At 46.2% G+C, this 24,784-nt stretch overlaps 1 protein-coding gene across 1 annotated transcript in view; it reads left to right on the top strand.

Moving 5' to 3' along the window:
• Positions 1-1,168: 1,168 nt before the first annotated feature.
• Positions 1,169-24,784, top strand: part of TF (transferrin) — a gene marked incomplete at its 5' end in the record, with an annotated part of 29,390 nt that continues 5,774 nt past the window's right edge. The window contains 14 exons of the mRNA XM_079704480.1: positions 1,169-1,211; positions 3,166-3,335; positions 7,246-7,354; positions 8,132-8,308; positions 9,052-9,199; positions 9,999-10,054; positions 10,581-10,759; positions 11,499-11,676; positions 12,861-13,015; positions 15,017-15,107; positions 15,939-15,977; positions 17,299-17,454; positions 20,009-20,153; positions 21,344-21,408. Of these exons, the coding sequence (XP_079560606.1) occupies positions 1,169-1,211; positions 3,166-3,335; positions 7,246-7,354; positions 8,132-8,308; positions 9,052-9,199; positions 9,999-10,054; positions 10,581-10,759; positions 11,499-11,676; positions 12,861-13,015; positions 15,017-15,107; positions 15,939-15,977; positions 17,299-17,454; positions 20,009-20,153; positions 21,344-21,408 (1,711 nt within the window). The remainder of the gene's footprint in view (positions 1,212-3,165; positions 3,336-7,245; positions 7,355-8,131; positions 8,309-9,051; positions 9,200-9,998; positions 10,055-10,580; positions 10,760-11,498; positions 11,677-12,860; positions 13,016-15,016; positions 15,108-15,938; positions 15,978-17,298; positions 17,455-20,008; positions 20,154-21,343; positions 21,409-24,784) is intronic.

The raw sequence follows: 24,784 nt of genomic DNA on the forward strand, positions 1-24,784 counted from the left end.
TGACTCTCTGGAATATGGACTTACATCTACTATCAGGAACCTTGCCCCTTCCTTAAGTGTATATTTTTTCTTGAGGTATTTTTCATTGTGTATAGGCAGAGTATATAGAGAGACATTTAAAAATGAGTGTTTCATCTGTCTCATTGTTTACAAATTTTCTATTCCTTTCAGGATTGAAATATACACAATATTAGTTTTAAAAGGGTATGTGTATATATATACACACACACACAAAATGTACAGCCTCACTATTTTTCCAGATAAGGATGGGCAATCAGAATGGTTTGGAGACCACTTTTCTGGAGGAAGCCAGGGATGACCCAGGGCATTGAGATCAGGCCACATCCTCTCCTGGGTCCCTTTCTTTGTGTTCATGTGTCACTTGTCCTGAGTGTCACAGAGTCTTGATCACATTCCAGGGCAGCTTCTTGTGGGAGAGACATTGTCTCTCCTGTGACTCTGTCCCTAGCCTAGGTGTCCAGCAGGCTGCATGAGGGAAGCAAGGTTACCAGTCCAGGATCCTGTGCTCAGGAGGACACACGGGGAGGGACAGCTCCTCCGTGGGGCTTTAAGGGCCCAAGAAGGAGCAGGATTTCTGGATACACCTGGGAACAAGTGAAAGAGGTTGAGCCTGTTGTCTTTGACTTGTGGTCAGCCTTATTCTCCTCTCACACCTTCTCCCAGGAAGGTCTCTGCCTGTCATTCTCCTGTTCTGGTGTGCGTTTGGCGCAGTCGCTTCCCTCTTCCATCTGTAGAATGAGCACATAGGTTGGTTCAGGACCAGCCGTGGCACCCTGGGATCCAGAAGCAGAGCACCCCCCTGCCTCCCGCCTCTTTCCGCTGCAGCCCTGCTCCTGGCACAGAGCAAGCGCGCGTTAACAACGGCGTGATTTTTCTTGAATTCCCTTCCAGTCAGCATTTTTGTGTTGGATGCCACCCACGGGTCTGTCCCAGAGGTCAGGAAATGAGGTGATCAGCCTGAGCGAGGAGTGAGCGGGGAGGGCTGAGGGGCGATTGGGCAATCGGGCTGCACAAACAAAGGGGGTCAAAGATTGTGCTTGGCCAGCCCCGCGGGGGATAAAGGGGCTTGGGGCGCAGGGAGGTGCAGGGAGGTGGCCCAGAAACCGGTCCGTCTGTGCTCGGCACTCCGCTTCGCAGACCCGGGAGGATGAGGCTCGCCGTCCGCGCTCTGCTAGCCTGCGCGGTCCTGGGTGAGTGCGGCCGCTGGGAAGGCCCTCAGAGTCGCCGGCCCGGGCGCCCCCCGCATACCGGAGCCCGCCACGCCATCCCTGGGCTCCGCGCTGGAGCTGGAAGCCCGGACCTTTCTTTCGCTTCTCCCCGCCGCACCCTTGCATCTGCTATATCACTGCCTCAGGGACAGCTCTGCGCTTGCGCGCACCTTCCGGTCTTGCCTGCGCCTCTGCCACCTTTTCGCTTCCTCCTCGTGTCCAGAAAACCTTGTCGTAGCGGAACACAATAAATTAGAGCGCTTCCATCACGGTTTATCAAATCCCTTTGCTGCGGTCTCAATCAAGTCCAAACTGCTTAGGGTGGCATTCAAGGCCTCCCCAGATCTGGTCCCACCTCCACTGATAGTCTGATGTCCCGTGGGTGCCCTTGGTGCTGACCATGTCCCACTAATGAGGCAGGGCAGTTGAAGGGTTCGGAGCATGGGATTTGAAGCCAAACTTTTTGGGTCCCCAGCGGTGAGGGGCGTAGTACAGCCTGGCCTGGAAAGGTCCCGTGAGAGTAAATGAGGCCGTGGATCCAGGCACTAGTGGAGTGGACTTTGCTGCACACATCTGTGCTTCGGAGCCTGTCACTGTGAGGCCCCCTTTGTCCTCTAACTTTTGCTGGCCACTCGTGGTGCATTTATAATACCTTTGGAGCCTTCTGTGTTTAGTTACTTGTCTTTCCCGAAAAAGATAACCCTTGAGAGTCGACCCACCTTGCTTGCCTTTGCCTACCGCCCGGCCCCCAACCCTAACCTCAGAGAATCTCACAGGGCTGTGGAAGGTAAATGCATGACTGAGGACAAATTCCTGCCTCTGGGATCTCAGGAGGGGCAGTTTGGGGAGGGCCTGGAGGAGTGGTTTTGGGGACAGTCTGCCACTGACTCCTTGTTGTCTCCCTTGATATCCCATGGGCAGAGGTGGGATAAAGGGTGGTTGGGGGACAGGCTTCCTGTGGCCCCTCTTTTTCCATCCTGGAGAACTGTTCCCTCCCCCTCTCTTGCTTTGTGCATTGTGAATATTCATCCACTTCCTTGAGCCAGCCCTGTGCTGTTGATCCACAGAGTGGAGATGACAGAGGGCTTTGGGGACAGTGCCAGCTGCTCATATCATGGGGACAACACATCTGCAAACCCATGGATTAATTGCCACAGACACGGCTGGCTTTAGCTTCTCGTAGTGGCAGCCAAAAAGCCTAATGGTAAACTTGAGGGAGGGGTCATTGGAAACGGAGAGAAACATTGAATATGTGGAGTTTCTAGTTATTCTTGGAACACAGGCTGACAGATGAGCATCACAGGCACATTTATTGCCTCATCAATCATGAACCCCTGTGTACTGGCCAAGCGCACGGAAAACAACTCAGAATGTTATCTTCTTTTGTTCCCTGGGCAGAGACCAAAGTCTGGAGACCTGATTTCTAGGCCAGTCTCAGCTAGTAACAGGCTGGGTAACCTAGGGTAAAGCATCACTCTCTGAGCCCAGTTCCCTCATCTCTAAAAGATACTAACTACTGGATGATGTAATTCCTATCCTGCTGGCTTCCCAGAGTCGTAGCATTGAGCCAACACCTTGACGTAGCTAAAAATCCCCTGTGTATCCTGAAGCTTGTATTCCATGGCAGGCCACGGGTCATGAGGTGAATGACGGAGGCTCAGAGAACACAGAGGAGCAGCTTATTGTCTCCAGTTGAGAGCTGAGAGTCAAGTCGGCATCCTTCTGGCCAGCACAGTCTGGTCAGTGGGAAACTAAGAGGCCATTAGGGTGCCTGTCACTCGTCCCCAGACTCAGAATGCAGTGGAAACTGTGTCCCTTGTTGTTCACGGACAGGAGTGGGAGTGGACAGGATGGAGGGGAAGTAGACTTCACGACCCTCCAGAGGGTGCTGCTGTCTCTCCCACTGGCACAGGGACCTCTGACCTCTCTACCCTAGGGCCGTGTCTGGCTGTCTCAGAGAAAACTGTGAGGTGGTGCACCGTTTCAAGTCATGAGGCCAGTAAGTGCTCCAGTTTCCGCGAAAGTATGGATAAAGCCTTTGAAACTGGTCCTTTTGTCTCCTGTGTGAAGAAGACCTCTTACATCGATTGCATCAAGGCCATCGTGGTAAGTCGTGGCTGCCTAAAGGAGAATGGAAGAAAATCCCTACTTTCTCTTTCTCCTGTCGTTTTGGAATCATTCTGTACTCACAGGTAGGAGGCTGCTGTGTGGGGCAGTCAGCCCCTAGTGGGAGTAAAATCACTTTAGAAATGGAAATAGGAGCAGTCACCTTTAATGAGTCTTCAAGCAAAATCTAACATGCTCTGACAGGGGACTCCTTTGAGCCACTAAATTCTCTGAACTCAGAGAAGAAAACAAGAATACATGCTATCAAAATGACCACGTCACACTATTTTGGAGGTTCCTGATGCATCACAAGAAGTAGATGAATGGTACACACAGGGAAGAGGAATACATAGTCATGATTGCAGTTGATAGCTGATCCTTTTGACTTCTAGGTTTTCCAAAATACTCTTCACTCCTTTAACATTGTTTCTGCACATTTGAACGTGTGTCAGACCCTGTGCTGGGCAATGGGGCTGCAGTAGTGAACTTAAACACCCAGGCTCCTTACTTTTGAGGAGTTTACAGTCTCGTCAGGAGAGAAGAAAAACATGCAAACAAGTAGACATGAAATTTCAAATTGTGTCATGTACAATGGAGGGAAAGAAACAGAACTTTCAGAGGAAACTTGCTTTGGCCTGGGTGTCAGGGACTCCCTGAGAGGGAGCAATGAACCTGAGACCCCAGGGGTGAGCATGGGTAAGCCTGCCAAAAGCTATGGTAGAATACACCAGGTAGTGAACCATAGCATGTGCAAAGGGCCTGAGACGGGGAGAGCTGGGCTTGTTTGAGTTTCTGTAGGGAAGGTAGGGTGACTGGAGCAAAGCAAGCAGGAGACTGGAAGGAGGAATGAGGTGGGAGAGGTAGACTCAGCCAGATGGAGCATGATTAACTCAAGGAGTCAGTGATTTGGTATAAACAACTGGTTTGGGGTGTGTGTGTGTGTGTGTGTGTGTGTGTGTGTGTGTGTTTATTGAACCTCAGTTACTATCATGGCTTAATTATAACTCTTGAGTTATGACATAATTTCAGCTTTGGTGTATGCATACCTCTCTTTGTTTTTAAATATGTTAATAATATAAAATAATATTATCCACAAACCCACCAGAGGGTCTCAAAACTTCATCATTGCCAGTAGCTTATTTCTAGGGCTACTGTGTGGCAGCATTGGATTCTATGGGAACAACACTACTTGGGGTAGTGTAAGCCACTGGCCCTACTTACAACTACTGTGTGTTTCCCCATCCAGCGCAAACAGAATCCTAAAACTTTCTTGCCTTTTATTTTAATTTAAGACATATAAGTATGTGTGGATGATTGTATAATTTTGCTTCTTAAAATATTTTATAAACATGCCATCCCTATGTGTTGTCTTCTCATACTTGTTTTTCCCTCCTCAATATTATGCTAAGTTTTCACACACGTTGTTGACTATAGCTATTGTTCATTCATTTTCAGAGCTCTACAAAAGTCCATTGTGTTAGTATACCACAATTTATGTTTTCTTTTCTGGTCATAAGACATTTGGATTTTTTCTAGTTTTTTGTTATTCTAATCAGTGTTTGTGGAATATTTTTATACAAATCTCCTGGGACACAAGAATTACTAGTTTCTCTTTAATATATGTGTAGGAGCAGTTTCTGTGCCATGGGATATGTGAGTATTTGACTTTGAAGACAATGCCAGATGTATTTGGTTTTTAAGCAAATCCAATGTGGTTATTCCAATTTCCACTCTCACCAGCAGTGTATGAGAGCATAACCCATATCATTCTTGGTGAATTTGATATTTTATTATTATGAAAAAATCACTATCTCCGGCAGTACTTCTTAACTAAACTCTATTTTTATGATATTAGCATACATACTACATCAACTTTCTTTTGGTTAGTATCCTCTTCCTATATCTCTTTCCATTCCTTTATTTTCAACTTTGTGTGTGCTTATCTTTCAGGTGTGTCTTTTGAAAATTGTATATTGCTGGATTTTGTTTATTAAAGAAATCTGACAATCTTATTTATTTTATGTGGTAACTTTAGACCATTAATAAATTATTTTTAATAAATAAATAAATTTATTTATTTATTTATTTATTATTTATTTATTTATTTATTTTCTTTGTTGGCCGCGTTGGGTCTTCGTTGCTGAGCACGGGCTCTCTCTAGTTTTGGCGAGCAGGGGCTACTCTTCGTTGTGGTGTGTGGGCTTCTCACTGAGGTGGCTTCTCTTGTTGCGGAGCACAGGCTCTAGGCACGTGGGCTTCAGTAGTTGTGGCACGCGAGCTCAGTAGTTGTGGCTCGCGGGCTCTAGAGTGCAGGCTCAGTCGTTGTGGCACACGGGCTCTAGAGTGCAAGCTCAGTAGTTGTGGTGCATGGGCTTAGCTGCTCCGCGACATGTGGGATCTTCCTGGACCAGGGCTCGAACCTGTGTCCCTTGCATTGGCAGGCAGATTCTCAACCAGTGAGCCACCAGGGAAGCCCAAATTATTATTTTTTTAATTGATAAATTTGTACTTATTTCTGCCATTTACTTTTTGACTTCTTTTAGTCCTGCTTTCCCCTGATTTCTCCTTTTCTGATTTTTTTTTTTTTTTTTTTTTTGAGGTACGTGGGCCTCTCACTGTTGTGGCCTCTCCCTTTGCGGAGCACAGGCTCCGGATGCGCAGGCTCAGCGGCCATGGCTCATGGGCCTAGCTGCTCCGCGGCATGTGGGATCTTCCCGGACCGGGGCACAAACCCGTGTCCCCTGCATCGGCAGGTGGACTCTCAACCACTGTGCCACCAGGGAAGCCCCAAGAAAAATCATTCTGATTAAAGATATTTGAAGCAAGAAAAAAAGCAAGAAGAGTATGTTATGAAGTGTCTACATAAAAGATGGTGCTTCTCACTTCAAGAGAAAATAAATTCTAGGTCTAGTGGGAAGGTATCTATAATATTGGTTATAGTGAACCAAGTGAACTATTGGTTTAAAGATGAGAATTAGTGGAAGCAAAAACTAAAAATGAAAACAAAAAACCCAGCAAGTAACAGTAAATGGGAGAAATAAACCCACACTACGTGGATTCAAATCCCAGCTCCATGACTTACTAGCTATGTGGCCTGGGGCGGTGACTTAAACTTTCCGGGCCTCTATTTTTTAATGTGTAAAATGGAGCTGAGTTGGACAATGGTGTCTGTGTAGTTGATTAAATGAACAATCAGCCATAATGGAAGTAATAATTAGCGTTTAACACTCAGTTCAGAGTATAAGCTAGAAGTTAAAGCCAGAGAAAGCACCCGTCCCTGAACAAAAGACTCCTGCAGTTATATGGACCCAGGACAGGAAGGAAAAGTACTGAGCACTGAATCAGAGTGGAGAAGGTTGTCTTCAAGCCTCCCCTTCCCCATAGAGAAGTCTCCACAGAGGCATCTGAAGAAGATCTCAGCAGAAGGCCCAAAATAAAGAGGTCACCAAAGGAAAGAACCTGAACTTGAAATGTAAATATGTGTAACAGAACGGCCAGGCAGAGGGACCTGAGTCCTTCACTGCAGCCCCTTCAGAGCCTGTGGTGCTTGGGCTGTGCACCCAGTCTGGTGTTGGGGGCGCAGCTTTCTCCCAAGAGGCCTGCTGGTAAAGTCTCTGTAATTTAGTTCAGTCTTGAAAAATCACGACAGTTTTCTGGGCCAGCAGCTGGACTCCTCACCAGGGAAAAGAGAAAAGTGATCCATTCTTTCTCTTTGCAGAAATTAAAGAATATGGTGGCCAAACCCCCTCACCACGGAGGTGGAGTTAACTGAAGCTTGTGGTGCTGTGCAGTTAGCTACTGGCCAAACTGAGGGTTCTTCTGGCCCCAGACCCAAGGAGCACCACCCAACTATAGATAGACCTTGCTCAGAAGTAAGGGCTTCATCAGACTCTGGTCTGATCTCTTTCAGGATAATGAAGCAGATGCTGTGACGTTGGATGGTGGTTTGGTATTTGAGGCAGGCCTGAAGCCCTACAACCTGAAGCCTGTAGTGGCAGAGTTCTATGGCCCAAAAGATAGTAAGTTCTCCCCGGGGACCCAGGAAGGTGTTTGTGGCCCTTGTTCTCTCCTGGTAGATGCTGAGTCTTGTCTCATTCAGGCAGGTAATGGAGATTAGCTACTGATGAGCTTTCCCCAGGGGGCAGTGAGTGGGGAATGAGGGGCCCTATCAACCACCATAGCCACAACTCAAGGCCTCTGGGAGCTTTGGGCTGGTTGAGGACTGGTGCTCAGGACACTGACCTCCTGGGCAGGCTGTGTGCAATCTGAGCTGAACCACTGGGGTTTAAATGTGGAAAGAGCGGTTCTCCAAGAACCACAGGTGCCACACGCAGGGGACAGACCACACAGGAGCACAAACTTGGAGCCCTGACAGCTTTGCATCTCTTCTGAGAGCAACTCCACTGTCCCTGGGCCTGTGTGAGGGACAAAAATACTTAGAGAAAGTCAGGAATGTGGCTTCTGTTGCCACAGTTCCAGTTTCCAGGGGAGCTTGGCTTGGTAGTTGTAGGCAGATACTCCCTGCAAGGCCTGGGTAGGCAAGAGCACTGGGGCATGTGTGCATGTGGCTTCTTGCTCCTGGGTTTGCCTGGAGGGTTGTTACAAATGTCTCCTCTGTGGTCCTTTCTTTCCCCTGTAAGCCTAGGAAAGTTTTTCTGATCCTTCCCTCTTTAGAAGCCAACCCAACATAAATGTTACCTCTGGGGTCCCCTTCCCTACTCAAGAGCCAGTAGTGATGAGCAGTGCTTCCCTGGGGCCCAGTCTGAGAGTCTTTCATCCACGCTCTCCCTTTGCAGACCCGCAAACTCGCTATTACGCTGTGGCCGTGGTGAAGGCGGGCAGTGGCTTCAATCTGAATGAGCTCAAAGGCAAGAAGACCTGCCACACAGGCCTCGGCAGATCTGCTGGGTGGAACATTCCCATGGGCTTACTGTACTGGGACTTGCCTGAGCCACATGAATCTCTTCAGAGAGGTAAGCAGGCAGGAGGGTGAGTGCCCTCAGCAGGCATCTCTTCCTCAGATGCCCACATGGGCCACACTGGTGTCACTCAGACATGATCAGGTGATGATGTGTGATGAGTCTGGGAGTGGAGGTGGGAGGTTAAACAGCTTTAAACTGGCAGGTCTGCTGCACCAGCAGCCATTAGGGGCTGTCACAAGTCCTTTTATCTCTGAGCTCCTGACACCCCACCGGAGGCTATCCTGAGGAGTGGGGGGAAGGGAACAGAGGGCTTCAGTCAGGGCCAAGGATAGCTAGGCCCCATTGTCCACTTCCCTGGGGCACTTTCCTGTCTGTGGCTGATGCTTTTCCCATTCTGCTGGAGCTTTCCCTGGTGGCCATCTGCTGGCCATGAACTTGGCGTGCACCTCTCCAGGCGGGTCCTCCGTCTCTCAGGCATGGATCCCAGAGGAGACCTCTCTCTGAGCTGTTCCAGTCTGACAAGGCAGGGAGGGGGGCTGACGGTGACCTGGTCTTGGAGGGTGGCTGGCACAAGCCTGGCTCTTGGGTGGGGAGGAGGGAGGAAAGGGGTTAAAATCGCCCCTTTTTGGAAACACTTAATCTTGAAGAGTGAACACTTGTAAAGGCAGCCTGGGTCTGGGGGTGCTGGTTTTGTCTGGGTGTCTCTGGCCCATCATGAGCCTAGGCTGGGAGCTGTAAGTGCCTCTGGCCAGGCTGGCTCACACCCTGTGCTTCTGTGTCTCCCTGTTGAGCAGCAGCGGCCAGTTTCTTCGCGGCCAGCTGCGTGCCCTGTGCGGATCAGACGGCTTTCCCCAAACTGTGCCAACTGTGTGCGGGGAAAGGGACGGACAAGTGCGCCTGCTCCAACCACGAACCGTACTTCGGCTACTCGGGGGCCTTCAAGTGAGTGAGACCAGCTTCTGCTCCATCCGGGCTCCTAAGTGTCCAACGTCCTTGGCTGGAAATCTCCCCTGGCCCACAGCAGAGCCCAGTCTGCAAAGGGGCAACCAGGGGCCCTAATCGCCTCAGTGACACAGGGACTCAGTGACACAGCTGGGACTCCCCAGGCCAGGCCGGGCCAGTGCATACTCTCTTCATGTGACATTAACAAGGAAGCCCCTCTCCTGGGGCTCCTCTTTCAGTTTCCCCAGAGTTCTCTCACTGGACTAGGCGGAGCCTGAAATGACGGGCACGGCCCTAGTGTCCACGCCGCTCTTCAGTGGCGGGCCCTCTGCTCTCCGCTGCAGCAGCGTTGGCTGCTCCAGGTGCTGGCCTCTCCCCTGGCTCCTCTCACCGTCCCTGTGCAGGCAGCTCATGTGGCTGATTTCTTGCTCCCTCTCCTCCCTTGGTTATACTCTAAAGTTTTAGAGCCAGCCAAGGGCACCTTTCCTCTCTCAAGAGACACTATGCCTTTATCTTCCACCAGAAGTTTGAAAATGCTTTTCTCATTGAAACATCTTCAGTGCCTTTTTGATGCTTTGGGGCACATGGTGAGGGTCCTCCAGATCCTGTGAGCTCACGCCCCCATCTCCATGGTACCCTGGATATCAGTGCCCCATGGTGCTCCCTCAGCTGTGGGTCTTCGTAGAGTCCTCCCCCAGGCCCTGCCCTTTCCCCAAGGTTGGACAGTGTGGTCAGACCCTCAACCTGGGGAGAAGGGCCAGCCCTGCAGGAACCCTCCTAATGTGTCTCCTCCCCACAGGTGTCTGGTGGAAGACGCTGGGGACGTGGCCTTTGTCAAGCACACCACGGTATTGGGTAGGTGATAGGAGAAGAATCTGCAGGTCCCTTCAAGCAGAAGGCCTTCCTTTTCTTCCTGCCTTCTTCTTCATGCCCAGTAGTCAGACATGAGCATAGTGTGTTCCTCCTTTCTCACTGCTGGGGTGTTTACCTGGGCAGAGGCATGTGCCTGTGGGGTCCCCGGCTGGACCCCTGGGCCTCATCCTATCATTCAACTTCCTAGACACTGGGACCCTTCCTCCTGGTCAGTGTTGCAATAGCAGAGGATTGGGAGCAGGTGTGGCTGACCTTGGCCTGTAGTCAGCCTGCTGAGATGAGACCTCTTGTGGGGTGTGGGCAGTCACCCCTGCACTGGACATCAGAAGCTTTACCTGTAAACTGGCTGTGGGATGTTGAGCAAGTCAGTTTTCCTCTGGCTCTCAGTGTTTACTCTAGGCTTCTCAGCTCACACAGTTGATGATTCAGTGGGGTTGCAAGGGAGCAGAAGTGGCCCCACACCTCCTGCTCTGCCTGCCGGCGGCTCACGTGGGCTTCCCTCCCCCAGAGAACCTGCCTAACGAAGCTGACAGGCACGCGTATGAGCTGCTCTGCAGGGACAACACCCGGGCGCCTGTGGACGAGTACGAGAGGTGCCACCTGGCCCGGGTCCCTTCCCACGCCGTCGTGGCCCGAAGCGTGGGCGGCAAGGAAGACTTGATCTGGGAGCTTCTCAACCTGGCCCAGGTAGCCCCGCCCACCACCCTCCCCTCCTGCGTAGGGGTCCCTGCTTGGATTTGGGGCGCTCTCCTTCACTCCCTTCTAGTCACTGTAGAAGGCCTTCTGTGTTCAGGATACAGTGGGGACCATGCCACACACCATCCACTTGTAAGAAAGCACCCAGCAAAGCCTTCTTGGAGTTGCACAGAGCCCAGTCCTGCATGATCATCTGTCGGACCCTTCCATTCTGGACCAGTGACATGAAGCTGCCCCTTCTCGCTCTATTCCATATCTCTCCTGTTGGAAAGGAAATGATCTCTCTTCCAAGGTCCTTCAGCCTGACTGCAAGGGAGCTGCACACACAGCCAGCTTTCCTTCCCTAGAGCAGCAGAATGCCGGAACTGAGCCAACTTTCTCTTATCCAGCCCTCCCATCTGTCCATCTGTCCATCTCTCCATCAAGGCAACCATACAGTGTCAGCCTCTGAAGGAGATGTGTTTCTTGCACTCAGTGAGCTGTCATCCAGCCAGGGAGACAGGCACAGAAACACGTTCAGTGAAATTGGGCGTTTGTTATATGGCCCAAGAGGGCTGTGAATGGAGAAGGTGCTGGGTGGGAAAGAACAGGTCCGACTGCCCTCTCTCCTGGCATCTTGAAAATTTCACTTTTTAATTTAGTTTCCTGAGTTTTAAAATTGTCTTTGGTCCCATTTTGCCGCATCCCTTGCTGCTGTAGCCATTCAGATCTGTGTTTTTCCCACACACAGGAACACTTTGGCAAAGGTATCTCTGAAGAATTCCAGCTCTTCAGCTCCCCTCATGGGAAGGACTTGCTGTTTAAGGACTCTGCCAATGGGTTTTTAAAGATTCCTCCTAAGATGGACTCCTGGCTGTACCTGGGATATGAGTATGTCACTGCTCTTCGGAATCTAAGAGAAGATACACGTAAGTGTTTGGGAAGGATCGTGTGGCTCTAGGAGCTTGGAAAACTGGTGAGGGTGGGCACCAGCAATAGAGTCTTTCCAGGTCTTGAACACCTGTCCCAACAATCCTTTGTCTGCCCTGCCTGTGCAGCCCAGTGTTAGATGAATGCTAAATGGCATCACCAAAGGGCATTAAAGGAAATTCATGCTTAAAATTATTTGTATTGATACCAGAACTGTTTCCCTTGTATAAATCAAGGCTACCCTACCCACTTTGTGAAGCCAGTTAGCCTGGCATGAAGTAAGTCAAATAGAATAAAATTGCTACAGATGTTCACATCTGAAGCCAATGCTGTGGTCAACATGTGCCATGGTGAAGCTGGAGCTTTAGACAGGTCGATCCTGCTTCTGAGTTTCCTTGGGTCATTGGGGATGTGTTTGAACATTCATTCATTCAACAGACATGTATTGACCACCTATCTATAAACTGTGCAACGTACTGGGCATACAATGGTGAGTCAAAGATATATTAAATTCTGCTGTCATGGAACCTTCAGCCCAGTGGGGAAGACAAATGTTGAAGGAATAGTCACTCCATTGAATGATCAATTAAAAATGAGAGATTTCCTCAGCAGAAGGAAAACAAAAACAAAAACCCAGAACGAAATATCATGGCTCTAGAAGAGTGCAAAACAAAGAAAGACAGGTCCCGGAATTGAGGTAAGGCTTCCTTGAGGAAGTGCCTCTTGAGCTGGGTCTGAAAGTTGGGTAGGTGTCCATTTATTCAGCCAACATTTATTGTGCTGACCATGAGGCAGGCACTAAGGGTGCCCCGGCCAAGCTTATGTTCTCCTGCAGGGAACAGACAATAAAGAATGAATAAATATATAACAACAGCTCAGATGGTTACGTGCTATTTCTAAACAAAGAGGGGGGGGAAAAAAAAACCCCAGCCTGAAGTGATAGAGCGCCTTGGGGTTGGGAGGAAAGTTGACTTCTCATAAGAAACAATTTTAAGTTAAATCTAAATGATAAGAAGCCAACTAAGAGACTGTTATTACCTTTGATTTCTAAGAGATTAATTCCTGGAATGGGATCTGTTTGTGTATTGCTGAAAAATCCCAGCATTTTCATGAAGACAGTAGCATAACCAGCAGGCAACATCTGGGCCTCTTCTAATCTCTGGTTCTCTTCCTTATGTCCTAGGCCCGATCACCTCAAAGGATGAATGCAAGAAGGTGAAGTGGTGTGCAGTGCACCACCTGGAGAGGGACAAGTGTGATATGTGGAGTGTGAGCAGTAACGGGGAAATAGAGTGTGAATTAGCAGACAACACTGAAGAATGCATCGCCAAGATAATGGTATGTCACTCCTGCCTCTTTAGGGCAGCATCCCTGCCACTGTTACCCACCTGTCCCCAAGGGTGAGTGAGTGTTCCTGGGAATGACACGAAAAGCCAGGTTCCAAGGAACCTTGCCCTCACTGTGGGAGACCAGCCGCACCGGAGCCTCAGGACCTTTGAGCTTCTGGATCTGAAGGGCTCCTTAAGGCTTGTTTCCTCCTAGTGTTAGCACCCGGTGGAGGGCAATCTGAGCCATGTTTACCTAGGGAGCCTGGACCTGAGTGTGGCCTGAAACCCACGGTGTGCCATGGCAAGTGAGACAAGTGTGACAGGGTCGTGTTATTGTGCAAGCAGGTAGAAGTTTAGCCTTGTTGATCACAAGAGCATTCCATATTTGCTTTTAGATAATGTTGAAAAACTGGAGGATATAAAGAAGAAAATACATAAAAACTAATTGTAACCTTATAACTGAGAAAAAATCCTGTTAACTGGGCTCATATCATACATACAATTTACTCCCTTTTCTCACCTAATCTTATCTAGGGAGCTTTTCCCTTGTCACAAGTCATTCTTTGAAAACATGATTTTTAAAAATATATTTAAAAATATATTGTAGTTTATTTTTGAAAGAATATACACTATTCTGTTTACAGTGGTATGTCTGGGGACCAAGTTTATGGGGGACTTTCTCTTTCATTTCTTTTTTTTCTTTTTTTTAATTTAAATTTTTATTTTTCTTTTCCCTTACGGTTTATTATAGGATGTTGAATATATTTGCCTGTTCTATACAGTGGGACCTTGTTGTTTATCTGTTCTATGTATAACAGTTTGCATCTGCTAACCCCAAACTCCCAACCCATTCCTTCCCAAGCCCCCTCCACCTTGGCAACCACAAGTCTGTTCTCTATGTCTGTGAGACTGCTTCTGTTTCGTAGATAAATTCATTTGCGTCATATTTTAGATTCCACATATAAGTGATATCATATGGTATCTGTCTTTCTCTTTCTGACTCACTTCACTTACTATGATAATCTCTAGGTCAATCCATGTTGCTGCAAATGGCATTATTTCATTCTTTTTTATGGCTGAGTAGTATTCCATTGTATATATGTACCACATCTTCTTTATCCATTCATCTGTCGATGGACATTTAGGTTGTTTCTATGAAAACATGTTGATAGCTTAATGTTGATAGCTATTCCAGAGTGTGGATGTGCTACAATTTGTTGAGCCATTTCCTTGCTGTTGAGCATTAAGTTTGGTCCTATCTTATTGATATTATGAATCACACTTGCATGCTTTTGCCCACTTACACATTTTGCCCAAACAGTTTCCCACATATCTGATTATTCCTTTAGGGTATATTCTTCAAAAGTATATTTCTAAGCCCAAAGGAAAGCTTGGCAGTCTTGTTGAATTTAAGCATTTCTGAAATTTGGGGCTTATTAGCTCCATTAGATAATTATATCTAACAGATCATTTGAGTTATTCATTAAAGATCTTGTATTGACCAAGCATCAAAATAGCACCCAGCCAATGTGGCCGAGATTCAGGTCTGGGACCCACATCAGGAGGCACTCTATGCCACAGACACAGCCCTGAGTCTCTGACTCCGCTCATTTGTCTTACAAATGAGGATTCTTGGTGTCAGAAAGGTGCTGTGAGAGTGTCTCTGGGACAGTGTGCCCTACGAGAGGACAGGGGGACTGAATGTGGGTCTTTCCTTCTGAAGAAACTAAGCAAAGCACCCAGAGTTGATCATCAGTTCATCATGGTTTGGGTGAAAATGGGAGTACATTTTATTTTCTATGTTGGGTGTGCCTGACTGATCCTTTGGGGGTTCAGTACCAGCACCTTCTGTTTCCCTGGGACTTCATGACCTGTTCAAGGAAACAGGCTGCATCAAGGAAACACGCTGCTTCAAGGAAACAGCTTGGCTGCTTCAAGGAAACAGCTTGGAGGGCATGTGGGACAGAAGATGGTCTCTTTTCACCTGCTGTGATGTGCTGTGTCTTTGCAGAAAGGAGAAGCTGATGCCATGAGCTTGGATGGAGGCTACATCTACATAGCAGGCAAATGTGGTCTGTTACCTGTCATGGCAGAGAACTACAGTAAGTGGAAGGGGCTTCTCTCAGTGTTTCATTTCCCCTGGGCCATGGAGAAAGGAAATGGAAAATCACAGCCTGATTTATGCCACATGGGCCATAAAGCTCTTGGTTACTGAGCACCTCCTACTTCCTAGGCTCTGGGCTCCCTCATCTCTAGCCCCCAACAGTTATCTTTTTTTTTTTTTTTTTTTTTTTTTTTGCGGTACGCGGGCCTCTCACTGCTGTGGCCTCTCCCGTTGCGGAGCACAGGCTCCGGATGCACAGGCTTAGCGGCCATGGCTCACGGACCCAGCCGCTCCACGGCATGTGGGATCTTCCCAGACCAGGGCACGAACCTGTGTCCCCTGCATAGGCAGGCAGACTCTCAACCACTGCGCCACCAGGGAAGCCCCCCAACAGTTATCTTGAAGGATGGGATCTTCTATCATACCTCCCACAAGGGAGTTGGAGGCTTTGCACTGGGAAGTTCTAGCTAAAAGTGACCCCTCTGCAGAGGACATCTAGATTCTCAGTTGGGATTCCTGGCAGGTCTTCTTGCTCCCAAAGCTCACACTTCTCCTGTTGCTCTGGTGCAGGGATTCAAGTACAGTTGGCAGAGACCACTGTGGCCACAGGATAGATAGAGTGGGAAACTTGAAATTTACAATTTTGGACTAAATTCCAGAGGCCAGGGAGCTAAAGTGGACTTGCATAATCCAGACAGCCTGGACCTTTTGGGAACTGGTGATATGTAGACAGTTTTCCTGGCTCTTTTAATTCTGAGCTGCACATGGTAAAGACGACTTCCAATCTATAAATGAGTATTTAATGACTTCTTCGTTTTCTCCTCTACAGAAAATGAGGGCGAAGCTTGTAAAAACACACCAGAGGAAGGTGAGTTGAGATTGGTAACCTCATGAGTTTAAGATAAATTCCCATTGCTTTTGGGAAAGGGTAAGGTAAGTTTAAATTCAAATCAAAAGTAGATAAGAGACCAATTTTCGGAATGCAAAGGAATCATGGAAGTAGAGTAACTGGCAACGATGATTACTTTTTTACACTTGCTATGACTTGCACATGGGAGTTTTCATTTAATCCTATAAGGTATGTCTTGTTGTCCTCTAAGGATGCATAAGAGGACCAACAGCTCAGAGAGATTACAAGTTTTCTAGACTCTGACATCCAGCAAGCAAATACAGGCCTTCCCCACCACTCCTGACTGCCTCGCATTGCACGAGGCCAGCAAAGTTTTAGATGAGAGTTAGCACCAGCCCAGGAGCCTTGCTGATACGTGCCTGGCAGGGCTGAAGGGAGAGGCTCATACCGGCAGATGTCTAGGGGCATGTGATTGCCCAGCCTCCCAGCCAGGGCTAGGCCCAGGAACCCAGGCCAACCTGGCTCTCACCCAGTGCTCTGGCTGGGGGTGGATCTGGAACGATGTGGCAGGAGCAAGGCAGGAAATCTTATCAAAGTGGGCTCTGGGGCCCACACTCCAGTCCCTGCAGGTCATTTCCAGCCATTAGTGTGCAAGTGTGTCCTCATCACTTTTCCCAGTTACAACCTTCAGCCTCTCCCCGTCATACTAGGAACCACGCTCTTCAGCTGAAAATAGAACCATTCTTATCCCATGAACAATAAGATTTGTGTCTTTTCTGTTGGAAACAATTTCCTGAGTTAATTAAACTGGAAAACTGAAATCATGAGTTGATATTCTATTACCAGTTTTAAAGATCAGCTTGTATTTGCTGCTAATCATGGCAGCTAACTTGATTTTGACAGTTTCCACTTTGCATATTTATTGTGGTGCAAACCTGTATTCTCCTTATCACAAATTATCTGGCCAGAATATCCCTGTGGCTTATTGCTCATTTACTACTCTTTCCTAATGTACCCTTCAGTATCCATTCCTCTGCTATGCCACAGCGGAGGGTGAGTTGCTGGTTTATGTCAGTAGCTTCATGCATTTGGGGAAGGGTTATACACCAGCCATTGCTCTGATGGTTATGTATTCTTACTATTTTGCTTTTCAGATTAATCTCCACCTCCTGGAATGACTTGTATCCGCCCCCCCCATCCCTGTCAGTTATTGGGAAGATGCTTTCAAAGAGAGAAGGAATGGTTTGGGATAATTCTACTCCTTAGGGAGATGGCAGGTTTAGACACTCTGGAGGGCCCAGGGGTGTTAATACTCTCTTTTTGGGTGTCTTTCTTGCAGGGTACCTTGCTGTGGCTGTGGTTAAGAAATCAGATACTGATCTCAACTGGAACAATCTGAAAGGCAGGAAGTCCTGCCACACTGCAGTAGACAGAACCGCTGGTTGGAACATCCCCATGGGTCTGCTCTACAAGAATATTAACCACTGTGAATTTGGTGAGTGAGCTCTGGGAGGGTGCTCTTGTCAGGGCCAGGTGGGAAGAGGTGTACTGGGAAGAGTGTGGTATGGTACAAGATGTTGTGGCCCTGGCTCTATGGTAATACAATATGGTTTAGTGAACTTCAAGGAAATATCTAAAAGGAATGGTAGGGCTGGGAGGTGGATCAGAATGGTTCTTTTCAGTTGCACATAATGGCTTAAGTGAATATGCGTTTACTTTTCTCTCTCATGAAAAAGACCAGAGACAGCAGTCCATGGCTGGTACTGTCATTAGAAACCCAGGCTTCTCTCTCTTCCTGTTGCACCATTCTCAGCATGAGGCCTCCATCTTCAAGGTCACTCATGGTTGCCATTATATCCAGATCCAGGCAACCTCAAGGAACAAGGAGAAAGGGCACTTGAAGTATGTGCCGCCTTGTTAAAGGAGCTGTTCAGGAACTCTAGCCCAATTACTTCAGCTAACTTCTCATTGCCCTGAACTTAGATACATAGTAACATTTAGCTGTAAGAGAGGCTGAAAAATGTCATCGTTTATTTGGGCATGTTTCTGTCCCAAATAAAACTAGATTTTTGTTCAAAAAATTAAAAGTAGAACTACCCCATGATCCAACAATTTCACTTCTGGGTATTTACTGGAAGAAAACAAAAATACTAACTCAAGAAGATATGCACCCACACGTTCACTGCAGCATTATTTACAACAGCCATGACACGGAAAGAACCTAAGTATCCATCATGAATGAATGGATAAAGAAATTGTGGTTTATATACATATACAATAGAATATCATTCAGTCATAAAAAAGAAAGAAATCTTGCCACTTGCAACACCATGGATGGACCCTGAGGGTACTATGTGAAATAAGTCAGGCAGAGAAAGACAAATACCATATGTTTTCATTTATATGTGGGATCTAAACAAAAATAAAACAAAATAACCCGAGCTCATAGACACAGAGAGCAGATAGGCGGTTGCCAGAGGCAGGGGTTGGGGGTGGGCAAATTGGGTGAATTCAGTCAAAAGGTAAGAACTTCGGTTATAAAATAAATAAGTCATGGGGATGTAATGTACATCATGGTGACTATAGTTAATGCTGCATTGCACATTTCAAAGTTGCTAAGAATAGCTCTTAAAAGTTCTCATCACAAGAAAAAAATTTTAATGTGATACACCACATTAACAAATTGAAGAAAAAGATCATATGATCATGTCAATAGATACAGAAAAAGCTTTTGATAAAATTCATCACCCATTTATGAGAAAAACTCTCCAGAAAGTGGGCATAGAGAGAATATACCTCAACATAATAAAGGCTATATGCGGCAGACCCACAGCAAACATCATACGCAACAGTGAAAAGCTGAAAGCATTCCCTCTAAGATCAGGCACAAGACAAGGACTCCCACTGTTGCCACTTTTATGCAACACAGTTTGGAAGTCCTAGCCAAAAGAAAAAAAAATTTTTAACCCTATATGGTGATGGATGTTAACTAGACCTATTGTGGTGATCATTTCACAATATAGTCACAGTAGCGAAACATGTTGTACTCCTGAAATTAATGTTATACGTCAATTACATCTCAATAAAAAATTAATGGAGAAAAAATTAAAAGAAAAAAAAAACTTGATCTTTGTTATGAAGAAGCAAGGGGAAATGGCCATTGGGTGGACAGCTCCAAGCCCTACCACGGGGCTTTCTAGGCAATGTGGTATGAGGGGGTCCTCAGGTCTCTTTAAGATCTTGGCAGTCTCACCAAGTGACTGCTCAGCTCCTAGGCCCCTTCAAAGGGGTGGAAATCAGTTTATTCTCTGTGTCCTCTGAATATCTTCAGGTATGAGCTTAGTTCTGCCTCCTAAAATCTGTGTGTAATTTCACCATGGACATGTTTTCTCATGGTTCTTATTTTCTTTAACTTCCTGAGTACTGCCTCCCTGCCACCTCCAAATCTGTGTAGCTACTTCAAAAGGAGGGCCTCTAAAGACAGTTATGAACCAGGCAAGTCCTGTGTGTGTGTGTGTGTGTGTGTGTGTGTGTGTGAGGGGGGCGCATTCAGGAGTTCTCTTGCCCACCAGCAAGCACTTCTGCTCTCCTGAGCCTCCTGGCAGTTTTACAGCTATGGGAGAGCAGCTGAACTGTGTGTGAAATTCCCCAGCACTTTCTCAAGCTTGGAGTTCTAAGTTCTGTTAAAGGTTCTTCTAATAAATATCAGAGAAAAGAAACACCAAAAACAAGTGGCACAACTCAGGGAGTGAGACCTTCAATTTTACCCCTTTTAGTCAACTTTCATATCATTTCCATCCCGTCTCTCTCTTGAGGTGAGCGAGACACTATTGGTTGCTGATGGAATCCCCTCCTCCTGACTTGTAATGGCTCCCAGCCTCAATTAAGTTTCCTTTCAAAGCCTATACCCTGGCAGGTCCTGAGTTGATGGCAGGTCACATAACGAGTATGTTCTACCTATCCTGGGCCATCCACACCTGTGATGTGTTAGGTAAAGGCCATGGACATTGACTCAGGAAGAGCTGACTTTCTCTTACCCTTCTGCACAGATAAATTTTTCAGTGAAGGCTGTGCCCCTGGGTCTCCGCGAAATTCCAGTCTCTGTAATCTGTGCATTGGCTCAGAAGGTGTTCCGGGAAGGGAGTGTCTTCCCAACAACCATGAGAGATACTATGGGTATTCAGGGGCTTTCAGGTGAGTATTATAATCCTCATACAAAAATAATAGTAATCCCAGCCCTGACGAGATTCCTTTTTAGGAATGCAGGTGAGATTCTTACATTCTTATCCCATTAGTCCTGCATGTTAGGGTGTCATATTTACAAACATAAGTAGAAACCTGTGAGAAGAGGCATCCAGGTCCCTCCAGGACACGGTCTCCAGACCTGGCTGTCATAGACAGCAAAGACTGGCAGTATGGTACAGGTCAGAAGTTCTCAGCAGGGGGTAATTTGCCGCTCAGGGGACATTTGGCAGTGTCTGGAGATGTTTTTGATTATCAGTGGAGTTGGGGGGTGCTACTGGCATCTAACTGGGAGAGGCTGCTAAACATCCTACATGCGTAGGACAGCACCCTACAACAAAGAATTATCTGGCCCCTAATGTCACTAGTGCCAGGTGAGGAAACCCTACCATAATTGAATAAACATTCAATAAGTTCATAAGTTCTCATTCATAAGTTCATAAGTTCTCATAGACACACTTTTCTTCCTACCTAAGTGCCACAACCATGAAAATATATCAATACAAAAGTAAAGTACATGACTTCTACACCTCTGGTTACATTTCTAGCTCATGGAGTCTTTATCATTTTAAAGAGACACCTGTGCACTTTACGACCTTATTAGTTTTTAACTATCCTGTCTGACTTGGACCTGTGTCGCTTAGTAGTTCATGAATCCATCAACTTCACAATGATGGTGGTATTGTAACTAAAATTCTCACTAGGGAAGGAAAAACAAAGATTATTCCAATTTTCCAGGTACAACCAGCTTGTGAGTTAGAGTAAGAACAATTCACAGCCCACAAGTTTACAGTTTTACAAGGAGACTGTGAGTAAGGAATCACCTTGAGGGAAAACTGCTCCTCTAATATCTGTGTTGAAGCTAGGAAACGGACGTAGCTCTGTTGGAGAAACTGGACCAGAATTTAGAATTTAGTGTGTAGAAGTGAGATTGTATAACTACAAAGCATATCAGAGGTTTTGTTTTCTTTTTATTACTTACATTAGTAATATGTAAGATCAGTGACAGTAGATTAGTGATCAAATGGGAATCACAATTGCTGATATCAGATGGCCAGCCCTGGATCTATAAGGTGGCCTTTCTGAATGACAGATGTGTCTCTGACCTCTTTTCTTCTCTCTCCCTGTCTGGGACTCTGCAGGTGTCTGGTTGAGAAGGGAGACGTGGCCTTTGTGAAGGACCAGACTGTCAAAGAGAACACTGATGGTACGTGCATAACCTTTGTCCCCATAAATCAGGGTCGCTGGTTCACTTGTGTTCAGGATGTCTTTGTGGAAGTGTTATGGATTCTGGCAGGGTCCAGAGCTCTGATTCTCAACCTGTTTGTTTGGTGAAGAGAGAAGTGTTCGCTTGGATAGGCAGAATGGTAAGGACCATGGGCTTCCCAGTGGCCCTGAGTCTCTCCCAGGAACCTTCCTACAGGTGTGGGCACTGTGCCTCCTTTCCCCTAAATACTTCAGTGCACATTTCCTAAGAACCAGGACATTCTCTCACATACCTACATTACAATTAGCAAGATCAGGAAATTTATACTAACATGGATTTAATACTCATCACGTCCACAGTCCCTATTCAAATTCTGTGAGTTATCCCTAAAAGGTCCTTTATAACTATTTCTCATATTTCTAGGTCCAATATATATTTAAATATATTATAGGTCCACTGGGAAAAACATACAGACAGTGGTACCCCTGTAGGAATGAGCACCAAGACCTTGGCTTCTAGAACCATTCTCCAATAGAAGGAACCAAGGCCCCTTGGAAAAATAGCTGATTCTGTGGCTGGGGCAGGAAAAGTATAAGGTGAACCTGGAACATCATGCTGAAGAGCTCAGAGAGATGGGACGTATAAAAGCACATAGGAGCCATTGTGAAAGCCCTCCACTGGCCAAATCTGGGACATTTTGAGCTTTAAAAGAAATAATAATAGTAGTAAGAAATAATAACCCATTGAATAAAATAGGAACGCATAAGTCCATCCTGATTAAACAAATGAGTATAAGGGAAACATCTTCCTTATTGCAGAATGCTAATTACAGATGCAGAAGTAATTATGAAGTTAAAAAACTATCGTTTGACAACCAAGATAGTAATAATTGATTCAAGCAAGGATCATCAATGGGCACTAAAACTAGTGGGTGAATATTAGATGGCCATGACATTAACAAACAAGACAAAAATTTTTTAAATGTCAGTAAGAATGAGTATTCCACCTGCCCACTCTCTATCACTAACTGCTTATATTCCCCACCTAGAGTCCAGGCAGCTATTACTTCCCTCCCTCCCTCACGTCCCTTTACTCAACCTCAAATTTCTCCAACAGCTCATTTAGAATGAACTAGTGCAGGACCAACTCCTCTAAGACGCCTTCCCCAATGGCACACCTCCATCCCACAACAGAATCCTCTGTCCATATTGCTCTTATTATTGAATTTATCACATTCTGTAATAAACTATGGACACAGGGAGCTCTTTTTTCCTCTTCTTACATCCTAACACCAACCATAGTACATGGCACACAGAAGTTGCTAAGTACTTACTTGAAGGAATAATTGGTTTGGCTAATTTTTCTTTCTTCCCTCCTGTTACTTTTGCTTTTTTCCTTTAAGGGCTGTCCTTTTTCCTGCTACCTGAGTGTTGCCCTAGGCTGGTTCTTTGTCATCCCTTGATTCCTCTTTGTACCCTTCCAAGTAGGGCTCCCCTCTCGAGGCCGCAACTCTCTTTGCAAAGACTCCAAAAGCCTTACCTCCTGAGGGGAATTTATAGAGGATGGCCCACCTCCCATCTAAATAACGTCCCAGGATCTCTGTTTGCCCTGTGGTCATTTTTATGTACAAAGTACACTGGCATTGCAACCTCAACCTGTATAAATCCAAACTCCTCATACTTCTCTCAAAACCCAGTCCTCTTCACACAGCCTCTGTCCCCATGGAGGTCTTTATTATATGCCCTGCCAGTCGAGCCTAGATTAATTTCTCAGTCAATATGTTTTCTGTTTCTTCGGAATATGTATGTCTTTATTAAATTCTATGGTATGTTGTGATATGGAAGAACCAGGATACAAAGGCATAGAGACTGTATGATCTAATTATATAGATATGTGTCTGCACATCATATGAGTCTAGAAAAGAGACTAGAAGTAATGCACCAATGTTGAAGGTGAACGCTGTGGGATTATACTGGGTTTCAAAGTCTTCTTCCTTAAACTATGTAGCATTTTACAAATTAGCTGCAGTAAACAAGCATTATTCGTAGTGGAAAGAAAATTTTTTATCATGCCCTTCTAGATGCCCACTGCTCCTAACCCAGACCAAATCACCTCCCATCTCATTTTTCCTAGTTGTCCTATTTCAGGCTCACACATTAAGATTGATTTCCATTCATAAGTTCTCATAGACCCACTTTTCTTCCTACCTAAGTGCCACACTCCATCCCACACTAGGGCCTTGAGGATCTGAGCATGTATAGCCTGACTGCCCAAGACTCTGTTCCAGTGGGCCTGTTCTCCTCCACCCAATAGGAACACTGGGCACGTACCTGTCCATGAGTCTTGCCGGAGCCCTCCATCCCCTCACAGAGAAGCGTTCCTCTCTCCTCCTCTCAGGCCTACATGTTACAGGATACACCTGAAACCTTGCCTTCTCCAACTAGCCTTCCTGAGTTAATGTGCTCACTGTGCTGGTTCCCTAGCTCACACAGCGTTTAGAGAGTGTTACACAAAATACAAAATGTTATTATCTGTGCCCTGCATTTTTGATTTTGGTATGTGTGCTATTTCCCCCCTCCAATAAGATTGTGTCTTGCAGAAGGCTGAGGACATGGTACTGAATAAATGCTTAAAGTACTAAGTAGAACAGAAAGGGTTTGGAGAGAATAAGCATGGATTTCACTTGGAAGGTGTTGAGTTGATGGGATGGGTAAGAAAAGAAAGGAGAAATGTTAAAAGGTGAGCAAGGATATGTGCAGGTACTGGTGGGAGGAAAGGCAGGCAATTTGGAGTTTTCTATAAAAACCAAAAGTGTATCTTTGGAGAGTATAGGAGAAGGGATATTTTTACTCTCTATATAAATATAAACTTTTAAAATACTGCATTCATATATTAGTTTTTCAATTAAATGAGAAAATTAAATTAAGAAAAAGACTGCAATCCTGTATCTTAGGAGAGAAGCAAAAACCGGGAAAGCTTATTTGAGAATTGCCTTAGGAGGAAGGAGCTTAAACCTTGAGAATGGGTGAGATGTTCATTTTTCAGAGAGAATACAGAAAAGATGAAGCAAGGGGCTGAGAACAGGATATGGACCTGTATGCACAGAGGCATGCATTCATTCCACATAGAACTAGTATGAGTGAGCCAGATTTCACTCATAAAAGTAAAATCTTTGGCGCTTCCAAAAGGGCTCTGGGGAAAGTTCTTTGGCTTGCTAGTGCTAGATGATACAGCACAAACCTGCTTAGAGGGTCACGTTCTTTCTACACTGGAGCAGGAGATCCAAATGCTTTGGAATTTAGTAGAAATGAAGATCATTTTGAACATCATCCATAGAATGTGGTTCACCCTCCCCTGGCTGCGTGGGCAGATAGAA

Source organism: Hyperoodon ampullatus (genome assembly GCF_949752795.1).
Source record: "Hyperoodon ampullatus genome assembly, chromosome: 5".
Classification (NCBI taxonomy): domain Eukaryota; kingdom Metazoa; phylum Chordata; class Mammalia; order Artiodactyla; family Ziphiidae; genus Hyperoodon; species Hyperoodon ampullatus.